At 42.6% G+C, this 16684-nt stretch overlaps 1 protein-coding gene across 2 annotated transcripts in view; it reads right to left on the bottom strand.

The window, feature by feature from the left end:
- Positions 1-16684, bottom strand: part of LOC134455581 (guanine nucleotide-binding protein G(olf) subunit alpha) — a 72986-nt gene that overhangs the window by 42688 nt on the left and 13614 nt on the right. The window contains exons 1-4 of one of the 2 annotated variants that reach the window (XM_063206722.1): positions 13213-13710; positions 12902-12974; positions 11657-11711; positions 11328-11447 (exon numbers count right to left, since the gene is read on the bottom strand). In XM_063206722.1, coding sequence (XP_063062792.1) covers positions 11328-11447; positions 11657-11711; positions 12902-12974; positions 13213-13351 — 387 coding nt within the window. In that variant the 5' untranslated portion in view covers positions 13352-13710. Of the gene's footprint in view, positions 1-11327; positions 11448-11656; positions 11712-12901; positions 12975-13212; positions 13711-16684 lie in introns of those variants that run through there. The other variant, XM_063206721.1, reaches the window with a different exon arrangement.

Below are 16684 nucleotides of genomic sequence, written 5' to 3'. Positions count from 1 at the left end.
GGTTTTACTCACATGCACTAAAAGGATAATACCATGGTCCGTCGGTCGGTCCAACATCAGAATTGTGAAACCACTCAGTGGTGTCATGAACTTTGCTCAAGAGGGAGTATTGCGGATTAGAGTAGGGTTCTTTTTTTTCCTGCCTCTGATTTGGGAGGGGAGGTACATAGAAAAGTGTCAGGTCTTAAGTAGTCATTTTTTTCGCAGATTAATCAGCCCAAAATATACATTATCACTTTTAAATCTTAAGGATTCAGCTAAACAAAACTAGAAGTGTCAGCGTGTGTGCAAGGCTGATCTGACGTAATGTAGTTTCCACTTCTGTACCCAGGGACACCACTCAAAAAATACAGCAAAATCTGAAAAATAAAAGACAACAAAAATGAAAGAAAAAGAAAGAAATCGGCAAATATAACAAATGTCTTCTTATCGACAGGGTTCAGGGTTCAGTAGTGGTCTCACCTGCCAAAGCAGGCGTACTGTACCTGAGATTTCATAAAAGCCTGAGCTGTACCTGAGATTTCACAAGAGGTAGGTGTGTTTTACCTGAGATTTCACAAGAGGTAGGTGTGTTTTACCTGAGATTTCACAAGAGGTAGGTGTGTTTTACCTGAGATTTCATTAGAGGCAAGCAGGGCTATAAACTAACTTTTTTCAGTACTAGACAAATTTGGCAAGTACATTATACTTGTAAATTTGCCTTGTAATTTTACTAGCCAAACATATAGTATTCACTCTCAGTCTAAGTGGCTAGGAAGCTTTCTCTTCTACCAGTAAAACTGAATGGTTTGGCTGATTTCAATTTAGAGTCCTGGAGGCAACTATTCTACCAGATGTTTCATCAGAGCCCGGTGTCTTTGACCTGAGGCTTCATCAAAGTAGAGGCAACCAGGTATGCCGAACCTGAGGCTTCGTTAGAGGCAACCAGATGTGATGTACCTGAGGCTTCATCACAGGCAACCAGGTATGCCAAACCTGAGGCTTAATTTCAGGCAACCAGGTATGCCAAACCTGAGGCTTAATTTTAGGCAACCAGGTATGCCAAACCTGAGGCTTCATTACAGGCAACCAGGTATGCTGTACCTGAGGCTTAATTTCAGGCAACCAGGTATGCCGAATCTGAGGCTCCATCAGAGGTAACCAGGTGTGTTGTACCTGAGGCTCCATCAGAGTCAGGGTGTTAGAGGCGGTTGGCAAAAGAGTCATTAGGCGGCAGTTAAACAGGGCTGGGTACATGGGCGTCCCCCGGGCCTCGCTAATGACAGCCCGGGCTGCGATGCACCGCTCCGCAGTTCCTGCGCACTGTCACTGACACCAGTGGCATGGCACCACAGGGGGACAAGCCAGGAGATACATGCAGACATGTATACACACACACACACACACACACACACACACACACACACACACACACACACACACACACACACACACACGGTTGCATGCACACACCCACACAGGTATATAGAGTAGGCACACAAACAAGTGCAGGGGTGTAGGTGTCCCACATGCACACATGTGCATCAGTGCACAAACTCGCACACGCAAGCACACACACACACACACACACACACGCATGCACGCACGCACACACACACACACACACACACACACACACACACACACACACACACACACACACACACACACACACACACACACACACACACACACACACACACACACACACACACACACACACACACACACACACACCGGCAATCTCAACACATCCATGTCTATAGTAAAAGCTCACAAAGGTTTACAGAAGTACCTTATGAAAGACAAATACAAAGGCCCACGCACACCAAAACAGACACAGTGGGCCACTCCAAAGGGACCTCTTTAAGAGAAACTCATTGTCCTCTACTAAAGCTACTGGTGTGGGTATAAGAACTTAGAACTTAGAGAGCTCTTAAAAATGATAAAATGCTGTCTACCACTCTTTACCATTAACATGTTAACCCAACATGATTCAAACCAATCTACATTCACAAAGAATAGGTATGCTTTGTATAATACAACATGGGGCAAATATTTTGCCTCACATTGATTAAAAAAAAGATCAGGAATTTGTTTGACATAAATTGCAGAGCAGCCTCAGCCTGCATCTCTGAGCGAACTCCAGAGCATCTCTTTACAGTAAAAGAGCGAGTTGTAACTACTACCTACCCACCCCCTACTCCCTCCCCAAACCCCTCAAAGATGTCTGCTGTGCTGTTTGCCGTGCAGTGACAGTGACAGTACAATGGTTGGTTTGACATTCTGGTTTGGCGACCACATTTGGCTCCACTAGCTTCACAACTTCCTGTACATATTTACATCGCCCTCACCTTGCTCGCTACCCTAGCGTCTAGCGGTGGCTAACCAGGAACCTTGCATCGCATCCAGAGACGAACAGAGCCTCAGCAAGCAGCAACTGTGTCAGTTGAGCTATGCCGCAAATATGAAGCCTTTTGTGCACGTAGTTAGTAGTGTACTCATATGGCCAGACGGAATACCTCAAATATATCGCCATTCTCCTTACACAACCAACATACATACATACTACATACCAACACACACACACACACACACACACACACACACACACACACACACACACACACACACACACACACACACACACACACACACACACACACACACACACACACAAACACACACACACACATCAGCATGCACTACAAATGGGCCACATATTAGGACATATCCAGGTCAGAAAACAAAGTACAACACGTAAAATCAACAAAACATTTCTGCTACCAAACTCTAAACTACTATCCAAAGTTAAATGTAGCAACCCTATATCGTTCTGTTCCTGAATTCAAACACCATGACTGAGATCTTTCCAGATGCGTAGAAAGAAAAAGTATGAGTGCTCATACAGTGAATACAGTTCATTAGGTACAGTGGAATAACTGGTGTATAAACTCTACACATAAAAGAGCGTGTACTACTGTTGTAATACATCAGTAAAACTATTTCTAGTTCCACTTTATACACCTCTGGATCGGTCAGCCCTTCATATTAGCTCAGAGACATAGAACCAAAGATAATAACACAATGGGTGTAATCACACAGGAGCGCCATGTCGTTCATGGGAAATGGTATGATGAGTTACTTGTGTCCTAGTACATTTGTTTGGGATGCTATGTGTAGGTAGGTCAGCTGCAGATGTATGTGGCTAGCACAACAATGCTATTATTTATGGGCTGTATTACAGTGGGAAAGGGACTGGGAGGAAGGCCCTGAACACTAGCGACTAGCGAACATTAACAGACATGTCTGCGTGACGCTATGATCATGTGAAGCTGCTGTCTGCAAGCCCTTCCTGGTGGCTATCCAGCAACAGAACACTCTCACTTGCTCTCTCGTTCTTTCATTCATTCGTTTGTTTGTCTCGTTCTTTCCAGCTCGCTTACGGCTCTTTTTTTGTTTCTCTCTGTCTCCACCTCTCTGCCCCCCCCCCCTTTACTCTGTTTCTTTTTCTTTCTACATCAGTTCTGTTGTATTCTCTGTCTGCCTCTCTCTCTCTCTCTCTCTCTCTCTCTCTCTCTCTCTCTCTCTCTCTATCTCTCTGACTTCTTTACTTTCTGTGGGTTGCTTGGTCAGGTTGGTCTCCTCACTGCATTTATCTTAAGCGTGTCACTACTTTAGTTTCTCACCTGCGTCCTCTACTTATATCTGTGGCTTGGTTACAAGAGAGTCTAAGCGCAGTGAAAGGCACTTTGTCTCAAACCTTTCCTGGTTCTCTTCAAAAGATCCAGAAAGAAAATATTGTGGGCAAAAGCTTAACTATGACCGCTATATCACTGTTGCAGTACAACATAGAGACAAGAATTATATTGTTAGAATGTTTACCGTATTAGTAATGTGTACTATACTATATATCTCTTTACATTCTATGACATGTACTATGCTTTACTACTGTTTCTTACTGTGAAACAGTTTTAGTCTTTCAACAGTTAAAGATTCTGAAAGACTAAGTCTCTGAGACTACATGAAATACCAGTTTTACAGCCCCATTCCTTGCAAGATACAGTATAAGCATTAAGCAAGCATCAAATCACAGCAAAATGAAATCAGCCTGTTTTCTTTAAACATACAAACACAAAAATTTCAAATGTACGGTATACAGTACTTCATGTTTTATGATCATGATGTGCGCACTCACATGCATGTGTTGGTTGTTTATTTCTAACAACTGTGCACACGGATGCATGTTTGTATATGTGTGTGTGCGTGTGCGTGTTTGTGTGTGTGTGCGTTTGTGTGTGCATGTGTGTGTGTGTGTGCTAAGTGTGTGTATGCGCATGCATATCCGTGTGTGTGCGTGTGCGCGCTTGTGTGTGTTTGTATGTGAATGTTTGTGTGCGTGTGTATGCTGTATCGGAGCTGCAGAGCATCCTCAGGGCCTGATCTCAGGGAGGCTTGTGACCCACTGAGAATAGGCACCCTGCACACCCTTTACAGGCCTAAAGAGACCAACTAGCAACCAGAGACACAGCAGCACGCAAGCAACAGGAACGCAGAGACAACAAGAAGGAAAGAAAGAAAGGAAGAAAGGAAGAAAGAAAGAAAGAAAGAAAGAAAGAAAGAAAGAAAGAAAGAAAGAAAGAAAGAAAGAAAGAAAGAAAAGGAAAATAGAAAGGAACAAAGACCAGCAGAAAGACTAAAATGGATTAGAAGTATTGCTTTTAACAAACTGTAAGCATGGTCAATACATTTAAGTAAACAAAGCACAAGTTAAAGAGAAGGTCTACACCAAAAAGTGCTCTGTGCAGGATGGTGGTCAGAGTATGTATTGCAACTATGCTGCTCCTTGAAACGGAGCTGCTTATGGCCAAATTCGATCTTTTCATGAATATTTACTAAGTAATAAACCAATATTACCTAGTATGACCAAAGTGCAGTAAGTTCTGGAGCTAAAAATGCCTGGAAATTCAAAATGGCTGACAACGGAGAAGATTCCTCCTTTCATGAATGAAAAGTGCAATTTTCCCTCCCATTATGAATTTGATGATGGTGGTAAGTATTCATGAAAAAGATAACATATGTGAATGGGCAGCACGAATCCTGTAAAGAAACTACTAAAATATTACACAGTGCACCTTTAAAGAGAGAGACAAATAATATGGGAATAATATAGGAATAATAATATAGGAACAGAAATAGAAAGAGCCATGGGATCATCTATAAAATGTACTGCTGCCCGTATGACCTAGCACTTGCATTAGCCCTTAATCACTCTTTCTAAATCTGGATGACAGGCACAATTTCTCTACGTCCTCGCTTCTGTTTATGCCCCGCGATTGTATTATCTGCAAGGATGACGACGCTCAAAACAGATCGCATGTGGGGCAGAAAATAGATGCAGCCAGAGGTACAATAGCCACACTGACAAAGAACCGTATTCATTTCAGTCTAGCCAGCTTTGAGGGTTTAAAATAATAATAAAAAGGGGGAAATGTTTCTAGAAATGTTGGTACCAATCATCAAAATACACAACTACTGTAACGGGGTACCATCAAAGGAGTATTGAGAGAGTTGCTAGCTCTCCCCGCTAGCTAGCCCCAGTCTGTTGACAATGGCACTAGTCAATCTAGTGATTTTGGTGTCGATACCCACTCATGGCATTGCAGTGAGCCTGCCACTGGGCTCCTAATGCAACTATAGATTTCATTTTTCTCACGTGCCATGTTTCCCTGAGCCAACACAACACATAGACACCCACACAAACATGCAATAGCCTATAGTACTGTATGAACGCCCATATGCACACGCACAAAAGCACACAAGCACGCAAGCACACATATGCATACGCACACAGATTGACACTCAAACATGTACACACACTCACACTCAGACTCACACACACACGCATGCACCAGACCACACATAAGCATACGCATACAGATTCACACTCAAATATGCACACACACACACACACACACACACACACACACACACACACACACACACACACACACACACACACACACACACACACACACACACACACACACACACACACACACACACACACACACACACACACACAGGGAAGCATCCATCAATCATGTGAGTTGGCCAGTGGCACGGGACGGCAGCGTATTTAGACCTGTGACCAGCTTTTCGCACCATTTTGAGTCCTCTGACTGGTTTGGTTTGGGCCTAAATCTGTACTGTAAACTGTTTGTGAAAAGTCCCGCTGCATCTACAATTAATATTGATGCTTATCTGGTCGCCTTTCTCTCTCTCTCTCGGCAGAGGAGGACGAGAACAGCGAGCAGCTGGCCTAGTGAGCGGAGAGGGGAGACGGCGCAGCGGCCAACCTAGAACTAGCCATGTGATGTGGGGCACGCAGACATGAAACACAGGCCTGATGTGTGGAGAGAGTGGGGGGAGGGAGGGAGGGAGAGAGAGCGAGAGAGAAAGAGAGAGAGAGGCAGAGGGAGAGAGAGGGAGAGAGGGAGAGAGAGAGGGAGAGAGGGAGAGAGAAATAATAAAGCACGGCCCTGATGTGGAGACAGAAAAGGAGAAAGAGAACAAGAGAGAGGGGGGAAAAGGAAGATAGCAGGAGAGAGGGAAACCGACCGAGAAAGAGAGAGGAGCTGGGGGGGAGGAAAGATTGAAAGAGTGAGAGAAACCGGCAGAGAAACGAAAGAGAAATAGATAGAGAGAGAGAGAGAGAGAGAGAGAGAGAGAGAAAGAGAGAGAGAGAGCAAAGAGAGAGAGCAGAGGGAGAGAAGGCCGGCCTGGCTAATTCGCTGTATCAAAAGGCTCTGGCCAGTGAAGGCGGCCCCCTGTCTTTGTAGTGGGCTAAGCCCTCGGCCTGCATGTTTACCAACAAAAATCGATGCAGCATTACATAATGGGCTTAATTAATGGAGCTCGGGCCACAGCCAAAACAACGCGCTGCCACCGTCCCTGTTTTGACAAACAGGACTAGGGATCACCAGTAAGATGAGCACACACACACACACACACACACACACACACACACACACACACACACACACACACACACACACACACGCTACATAACAGAACAGAACAGCACAATCCCGGTTGTACCCCCAGAAGCCATAATACGTATCAATTTGAAAGGTCAAAACGGCATAATCAGTAACCAAAAAAGAAATGAAAAAAAAGAGACACGGTTTGATGTTTTTATACCCTTGCACTGATAAAAATAACCTGACAGAACAGAAGTAGTGCGAAAATCCATAAAAATGAAAGTATCAACCACATGCTGCAATGAGATGCCAAATCACTGGAGCTGCCTGCCGGGCTTCATTGTTCTCTGTCCAAAAGTTGTTAAAGGTTTTTTTTCTTTATATATTTTTTTGCCCTCCTCAAATGGTTCTCCCATCTTCTGGATTAGCGGTGTAACATGCAAAGTGAAATGTTTACAAGCCCATTAACTCCTTCTCGGAGAGTGAAAATTTGAGATGCACGATGAGCATAATTGAAACTTTTTTGTTGTGTTTGTACCTGAAGGTCAGTGGCTGGATATCTAATCAAATATCTAAGCATGGTAACATTTTCTGCTGCATTGTTTCTGTTCTACCATCAACGGTACAGTTTAACAATGTGTAGATAACAGGCTATTATTAGTTAGTTAGTTAGTGTTAGGTATGTACTGTACAGCGTACGTACATAATGTGACATGTTGTTACATGATAAACGAAAACATTAAACTGAAGTCATGAATCAAGTGTTAACAGAACTTCCGATGGCTGCCAACATCTCGAATTCAATGTATTCATTCAAATAGCTTGTCGTCATCTACAGATGATCTGCGTTATTATTCCCTGCTGTTATATTCCTCCATTCAGACCAGACTTCCCTCATCTCATACAGGATAAACTACATTAGATAACCGGACCACACACACACACACACACACACACACACACACACACACACACACACACACACACACACACACACACACACACACACACACACACACACACACACACACACACACACACTGACCCTTGCTCTGAACTCAGTCATTTCCCTGCAGCACAGGTTATTGGGTATGGTCTATTTTAGTCCAAAAAAGAAGCAACTGTTAAGCTCTTTCATAACTTCGTGGCAAGTAACAAGCCTCTGCCTTGTCTGAGTGTCTCTGACCTACCAAAAAGCACTGATGTCGAATCGGTCTTTTCTTAGGGAGTTGAGGAGAATAGGGGCTCTGATTTGCAGAAAGGAGAGGGACCACACTCTACGAAGCCAAGCTAAATCAATTAAACGGCGTCCTTCTAGGAATGCCACTGGAAATACGTTTGACAGATGGGAGGAAGCCCACCCTGCTGGACTTTAGCTCCAGACATGACAAACAAGACTCATACTACACGCACTCGGTGCACACACACACTACCACACACGTGTACACACACAGTATAGTACCTACAAAAAGCACACATTTCTTTCCTGATTCTAATAACATGTTTTGGTGTCATATAGTCTGTCTCCATTCAGCTAAGCCTGAAACATGTTATCACACTTCCTGTTCTGCCCACCCCCTCCACTCTGCTGCGATTGGCTAACTCTATCCCCTGTGCTCTGATTGGCTGGCACAGCCCCTCAGTTATGACTGGTTATGAAAGCAGTAGCATCCTCCAGCTACAATGAATGGAAAATTTAACTTTTGATTGATTTGTCCCTAAATGCGTATGCACGGCCGTAGGCAAATGCTTCCCGGCTGTTTCTTTACAGCGAAAAAAGGAGGATATAGGACTTTGTAAAGGGGGGGGGGGGGAGAATTAGGGACAGTTGAATGAACACTTTTTCGATGGGATATAGTGTTGTACTTTGAGCTTTTCCAACTTTGCACTTGGTTTATGGTCATAAAAGATAAGTATAGCACACTAAGGAAGATACTGGAATAAAAATACATTGTATGCACTTATCTGTACAAGAATATATGAGGGGAAAATGAACACCATCGTCAGCCCCTCATAATATTATGACAAGGCTTTCACAAACTTATTTGATTATTACTTACTTACTGATTGCGGCCTTAAGTCCCAGCCAGGCCGAAGAGGATAAGTAAGTAAGTTTCACAAACTTGTGTACCCCAATGATAAGGCACAAATGTTTCTCCAACTTTCCTTTCCATAGACAGTAAACAACAGAAAAATGGAAAAAAAAAACTGATTCCTGCAGTCAATAATAATAATAATAATAATAATAATAATAACTCTTGTGACATTTTGTCACTTTGCCTTGCGTGAATGACTGGGATAAACTAAGGAGGCTAACGTACTTCCACAGCTGCATGACTTTTATAAGGTCTTTTCAGATCTCCTCTCACTCCTCTGCAATCCTCTAACCTCAAAGAACGAAGATGTCATCATCACATTCATCACTTTGCATCATTATTATTTTAAACCCATGTAAAGGACAAATTTCAACTAACATATTTTTCTGAAATTCTAGCTGGTTAATCGCTCGGACGGGGACACCACCAAAATCAAAGAATGAAGATGTCATCATCGACATAAATTCATCACTTTGTGTCACTATCATTTGACATGCATGTCACGAACAAACACCAACCAACATATCGTTCTAAAAGATGGCTAATCGCTCAGTGACACAAACAAATCCCATTGTAGCCGGAGAGCACTAGTGTGAGATGGTCCCCAACTGTACAGCATAATGACATGACACATAAAGTGAAGACGAGGAAATGAAAAGCAGTGCTGTGTGTTTGCTCACACTGATGCCTTGCAGGAGCCACATAACAACAGGAATGAGGTCAGGCCGTTTGATGACCAACACACACACACACACACACACACACACACACACACACACACACACACACACACACACACACACACACACACACACACACACACACACACACACACACACACACACACACACACACACGACAAGCGTCTTCTCTTCCCCATCCCCTGCAACCTTAACCCAGTCATCTAAGGCATCTGGGCCTCAACACTGAGCTTTAAGTTTCACTACATCTCTCTCTCCTTTCCTTCTCCACTCCTTCCTTTTTTCCCCTCACCGCTCGCCTCCTTCCCCCCCTTTTCTTTCTGCCTTTCATTATTGTTCTTTCTCTCTTTTTCCCCCCAACTCAGATTAGCACCACAAAGCACTGGTGTTAAAGTTAGCACGCTCCATGCTATCAGGCAGTCTGTGAAGCTGTAAGGTCACATGCCTGTATTTGTGTGAGGCCCTGGTATTCTTGCTCTTAATACTATACCGTTGTACTGTAGCTATAGGACTGATCTCTGAACAGCATGGAAATGCACTCGCTCCCCTTTTTGGAACCATAGGAAATCAGGCATGACGTACTGTATGGCCACTGCTGTTTTAGTGCAGCGTCATGTATCTTTTTGGGGTATAACTTTTTTTTTTCTTTTGCTGACAAAAGATGGGAGCACACAATCAGTGATAGTGCACAATCTGAAGGGACGCTAAGAATGTATGAGGGAACGACACAATGTGCATTAACAACACATCTGAGTATGCTTAAAAATCATTGTTAAAAAAATAGATACTATACTGTATAACTGTAAATACATATTATTGAAGCAAAACTCATTTCGAAATACATCCTTGAACGATTATGTATATGATCATCACAAACTGTACGACTATTTCACAAAGTAGCAATAATCATTTAGTAACAATAATAATCACACTTTTTAATTAATGTGCGATCAAAGGTTATTTAACATGGATTTGTGTAGAGAGGCCAAACGCTGTGCAAACTATCTTTCCCATGACATTGCAGACTCTTGAATTTTGAACACCTGTGCTACCATAAGTAGCAGTCTTCCTGCACTAGTCTATGTTATGAAATTGGGTTATGTTACGATCGCTTCCAGGCTATTACTGTGTGCGTGCATGTGTGTATTGGAAAGCACTTTGAGTCAACTTCATAGCTATGATATTGCGTTACATAAATACATATTGTAACACATAACAGCAACAGCAATGAGAGAGTTTCCCGATCAACATTAGTCGTCCAGCCAAATGAGAAAATAAACCCAAAAAAATGCTATTAAAACAGAATCTAAAGGAGGGTGTAAACTTTCCATATGTCCATATAACTTTGACCTGAGATGTACACCCAAAAGCTCCTTCCAGGTTTCCAATCAAGTCATTGTCCTGCATCTCCTCCCTACCTCTCCTCTCCTCTCATCTCCTCTCATCTCAAAACATGCACACCACCGCACGGCACTCGCAAAGCCCAGGCCGGCCAGGCAGGCCCCTGAAATAAAAGTGCATTTTCCATGACAAATGCCCAGCTGCCTGAAGCCGAGTCGATCCCTTACCTCCGTGTAGTCGAAGTCCGAGAGGGGCGCTATGCTTTTGATGTAGTCAATGCGGGGCTGGTTGGTTGCATTGCCAAGTGGAACTGGAGGAATTAAAGTGCTCATCGCTGAAACTATTGTCTGGGAAATGGATCATATGGAGAGAAAAAAAACACACACAGACATTAAGCTGGATAAATATGTGCTAAACCTGTGTATAAGCCAATCTAGTGCAGTCAGTGCAGAAGGATGGCTGGATATTATCTCATTGGTGAGCAGAGAAAAAAATAAACAGTATCATATAACATGGAAAATGTACAGGATTGATGTAAGCACCCGTAATGACTTACCACTATGGCATCTTTCACATTTTTTCGAATATCCAAGATTTTTTGTTTCTTTTCCCTGAGGAGAAAAGGTAGATAGAGAGTAATGTAGTCACTGTTATTATAATCACTCTTAGCGTTACATGGATATAGTGATATAACACAGGGTAATCAATAACACATGTATACTGTATGTAATGTGATGTAACGTGTGTATGTAAAGTGTGTGTGTGTGTGTGTGTGTGTGTGTGTGTGTGTGTGTGTGTGTGTGTGTGTGTGTGTGTGTGTGTGTGTGTGTGTGTGTGTCATTTAAAGTTAACAAGTTCAATCGGAATTCCCAGATATGCATATCCACTGCATTACATAGAAAATGACAGTGGAAAAATACAGTCTATGCAAATAGGAATCCCAAGTTAAGTCTTCAAAATATAAAGGAAAATGTAGCAAAGAACTGAATTCTGTTTTTATTACTTGCCTCAAATTGGATACTTTATCAATGCTACTAGAAATTCTAGGCATTTGTATGCCACAAAAATATAAAGCTTTAACAAGGAAGCTGACCTTGTGCCATGCTCATCTCTTAAAAATAATTCAATGGACAGCATACATATATGTCTTTTTGTACTAGATTTGAAAACATGCTAGGCCTATCCATGAACATGCTATCCATTGCATCTTTAAATATGGTCAAAACTAGGCCCATTTTGTAATAACCTATTAGTAGGCTATATGATCCATGTTGAGACAGTTTTGAATCTGTCATTTCCATATAGTCTACAGCAGACAAGACACTTTACTGGTCAACCTCCACACACGCACACACACACACACACACACACACACTATAAAGCTCCAGGGTGGGGAAAAACAATTCCAACCAATAGAACATGCAGTGGACATTGATTTTACACAATCCCATGCAGAAATGCTGCTTGGATTACAATGAAATGGGAGATAGCCTATTCAAAGGGAATCTCTGTCACAGCACACGCTGATAATGACGTCTTTATCTAGCTGACAGCTTTTAGAAATCAGCTGGACACAGCAAGCTTGTCGCCATGCTGTTCCACCAACACGGGCCTGATGTCTGCAGTGCTAACGTTAGCTGATAGAGAAAAATACAGCCAGAAATGGAGACCTTTGCATTCAATCGCAAAAACACCAAGTGTACAGGGCGACTGTTAGGCATATCGTTAATGTCACAAGCATACTGCAGAATGATCCGCAAAAATGCATAGCGTAATAGAGAAAGCGTATCTGGTCACTTACTCTGCATTAAAGCCATTGACGTGAAGGATCCGCATCTGCTTGACAATCGTGCTCTTTCCGGACTCTCCGGCTCCTTGTAGAATAAAAATAAAACACACATATCAGGCTGCTGCTTTAAACAGAAATACATGTCGCTAATAATTCACAAAGGGCATATAACAGGCGGTTGACAAAATGCGTGCGAGTCGGTAGCAATTAACCCATCCATCTAGGCAGAGCAGCGGAGACCTGTCAACATATGTGGGCAGGGGACGAAACTGAAAATAGCGGAGAACCGACGTCTTTGTCAAAAACCATCTTGCGGGCCTTACCTAATAAAAGTAGCCGATGCGTAGCTTTATAGGCTTGTCTCTCTTTTTGCAACTGTTTCTCGATTTTTTTATTCGCTTCTCGCTGAGCCTTTTCGTCGATGCGTTGGTCTTCAGTCTTGCTGTTGCCCAAACACCCCATCTTCCGTCGGCCTCTGCTCGCACCCGGCGTATAAAACACTAACAGTAATTCCTACTTTCTATATAAAAGGCGAACAAATGGGGCGAAAAATCCGTGCGCCACTTTTCCGTCGGTGTGAAAAAACGATTTCGCTACAATCCTTCAACAACCCGAAGCCGAACGGTTCAGTCGAATCCAATAAATATAAGCATCATAAATAGAATAAAAAATATACATTTGGCTAATAACATAAATAAGAACAAATCGGCTGTTTCTGGAACCCAGCCAACGCTCGCTCCTGCTTCTCTCCCAGTATTTTTCTATCTAAAATGCTGTTCGCAATTCTGCCTGTTAAACTCAACACTGCCTCTCTCTGTGACACCAGGAAGTAACGCCGATTTGAAAGAGGAACACCTCTCTCTTCGTGCTGTCAGAAGCCTACCTGCCCTTCTGATTCATTTCAGGCCGAGGAGACGGCTCTTGTGTCTGTTACCTGCATCGGGTTGCCAAAAAAGTAGCTGGACAATTACGCAGTCCATACGGGAAAGGAAATAATTCAAACTGACCCGATAACAACCCATGCCCTAGTGGCTAGGTCTGTTATCTCCTCAAAAACACCATAAACATTTAGTAAATAACACAAATATGGCAGGGCCAAGACTTTTACGCATAATTACTGATTAAAAGGTCATTTGTTAAACATGTATATTATTTTAGTCATTATAATTATTGCTATGTTACCAGCACCATCACATTATATTTTCATGTTCATCCTACTGTATAGGCTAGGCCTACATATCCTTCTGCGTATCTGTACATTACAAAACCATTTAACTAATCATAAAATACATTTATCATTTAATGCATTGGAAGTCTGTGACATTTGGAAGACCATTTAAATAGTCATTTGGGATTAAACATGTGATGTCTGCCAAAGACCAACATTAGAAAAACAAATTACAACAGTAAGATCATTCCTGTGTGTGTGTGTGTGTGTGTGAGTGTGTGTGTGCGCATGTGTAAAATAAATAAGGAGGGTTAGTAAGGGACAGAGAAAAGGCCCATCCACAGTGTCAGTATTAGGCCTACTGGCACTGGCCATAGTTCAGTCTTTATAAAACTGGTACATTGCAAATGTGATAGACTACATGCAAACGAGGTACCGTGTTTGCATACCAGCGGCCACAGTACAGCTAGGGGAATAGAGACGAGGTCGGTCTGTACCATCTGTAATAACAACACATAGCAGCTAGCTGTGCCCTGGAAGCATTCTCTGAATGCCTTCATATAGAACTGGAGACTTTTTGTGATATTGTCGGATCAGAGTCGGTGGTGGTAAGGTATATTTCAGCAGGCCAGCCAACAAAAAAAAAGTAATATCTTTTCCTGTGTCGCAGCTTATCAAGTCCTCGGGAAACACAAGTGGTGGAACTGAATTATTACAACGAGAATCAATGCCTTCCACTGTCACCTTATTTATCTGTATCTGCAGATGCCTTACCTTATCTAACCTTTCACTCTAAAAATAAATACCCTCATCACTGCCATATCACTGTCCTCGTACACTCACAGCAACAAACAAATAAACAAAAAGATATTGGAACAGTCCAGCAGTCCTTCCGAGTTTGAGGCGCGATGGCTATCTGTGTGGGACATGGCTCATGAGAGTACACTGGCATCATTTGACAATGGAAAGATTTTTTTTTTTGCCGCATACGAATATGGAAAGGAGATGCAAAGTTGCTCTTAATGGGTCAAACAACAGGCTATGGAGCAGCAGGGCATGCAAATGGCAAATGGCACTGCTCTGCTCTCCTCCGCTCCACTCCTCTCAGCTCTACTCTGCTGCCTTCTCCTGCGTCCTAACTGTCTGCTAAGCGCACTCTACTGGTTCTGCCTGCCTGCCTGCCCTGGCAAGTGGGTGGAGGATGGTGTACAGGAGAGGAGAGGAGAGGAGACAGTTAGGTAGGCCCTGCCTGCCTTCCTGCCTGTCTGCCTTTCTGGCCTACCAGCTGTTTGTGTCTGTCTCCCTCTGCTGGTAAAAGAGAGAAAGGGTGGCGGAAAAATACTATCTTGTCAGCGGCCATTTGAGTGAAATGAAAATAAACACTGATAATAATAATAGCGTTTACTTTTGACAACTTTTGATCAAGTTGATGGTTGGATGTCACTATCTGAAATACTGTCCGTACCTATCCCCTATATACATTTTCACATTAAATAACATTACAATAATGTTATATACAATTTTGAGTGATACTTTGGTTTACAAAAATATAGACAGATGTTATAATGTACCAGGTTCCTAATTACCGGTATGAACAACCGACCATTTGTTTGAACAGATGTTAAAAAACACACACACACACACAGAAATCAAGCAGACTAGTACTGGAACAGACAAAACATCAGGTAAAAATGTGATTATCTTGACAGTGCTATTGCATTGTCACACACAAACCAAACTATATAGTGAACTGAGAAGGCATAAAACCCCCCTTTAAAACACAGCGTTATAAATTAGCTGTTGCCAGAATGGCAATGACCAAGTCTTAGTGCATTACTAAAGGCCCTGTGTTATGTCATAGCAGTGTAGTAAAATGGTAGCTAACTTTTGTTTGATGTCCCAATCAGCTGATTCAGAGGGCTGGTAGAGGTCTGGCCAGGTTTGACAGTGGCACTATCAGTTAACACAGTTGTATCAGGCCAGCCCTGCACAGGATGTCACATAACTAGGGTTGCCAATTTGGTTGAAATGCAGGAAATTGCATCTGAGAAAGACAGATGCCGACCGTCCCTTATTTTTTTCCGCAGAGAGATGGCAACCCTACACATAACACACTGTATTTCTCACAAGCCGACGACCACTGCTCCTGATGTGACACAGGCCTGGGGCACCTTATGCTAAGAAACTGCCTCTGATTCAAGATTCAAGATACGGGTATTGGTCTTGAAGGAAATTTCTTGGAAAAGGTCTTGGACATGAACAAAAGCTGCCACATAACACATACTAACACCCAACAAAATACACAGTGTTGACAAGGCAGAGTTCAAGTGCAGTCTCAGATGTGACACAGGGCTGGAGACCGTATGCTAAACGACCGCTAAATCTGTTTATGACTCCTTGACCTCGGATACTCTCTCAGTCATGTGCCAATCTCATGCATTTGCTCACATATTTGTGGCAGTAAGCAGTTCCTGTGAATATATTTAGCATCCAATGCTAATGATGCTGTAAGGTGATACCGTAGGCCTATATGACATTAACAATTCTTACAACCTGATAATAATGATTCATAATAAACACATGTTATGTTTTCTGAAAATCAATTAAGTGGTTTATCAACTAATGAT

Source organism: Engraulis encrasicolus, chromosome 9 (assembly GCF_034702125.1).
Source record: "Engraulis encrasicolus isolate BLACKSEA-1 chromosome 9, IST_EnEncr_1.0, whole genome shotgun sequence".
NCBI lineage: Eukaryota > Metazoa > Chordata > Actinopteri > Clupeiformes > Engraulidae > Engraulis > Engraulis encrasicolus.
Note: the sequence above shows the minus strand (reverse complement) of the source record. Positions and strands in the feature narration are given on the sequence as shown.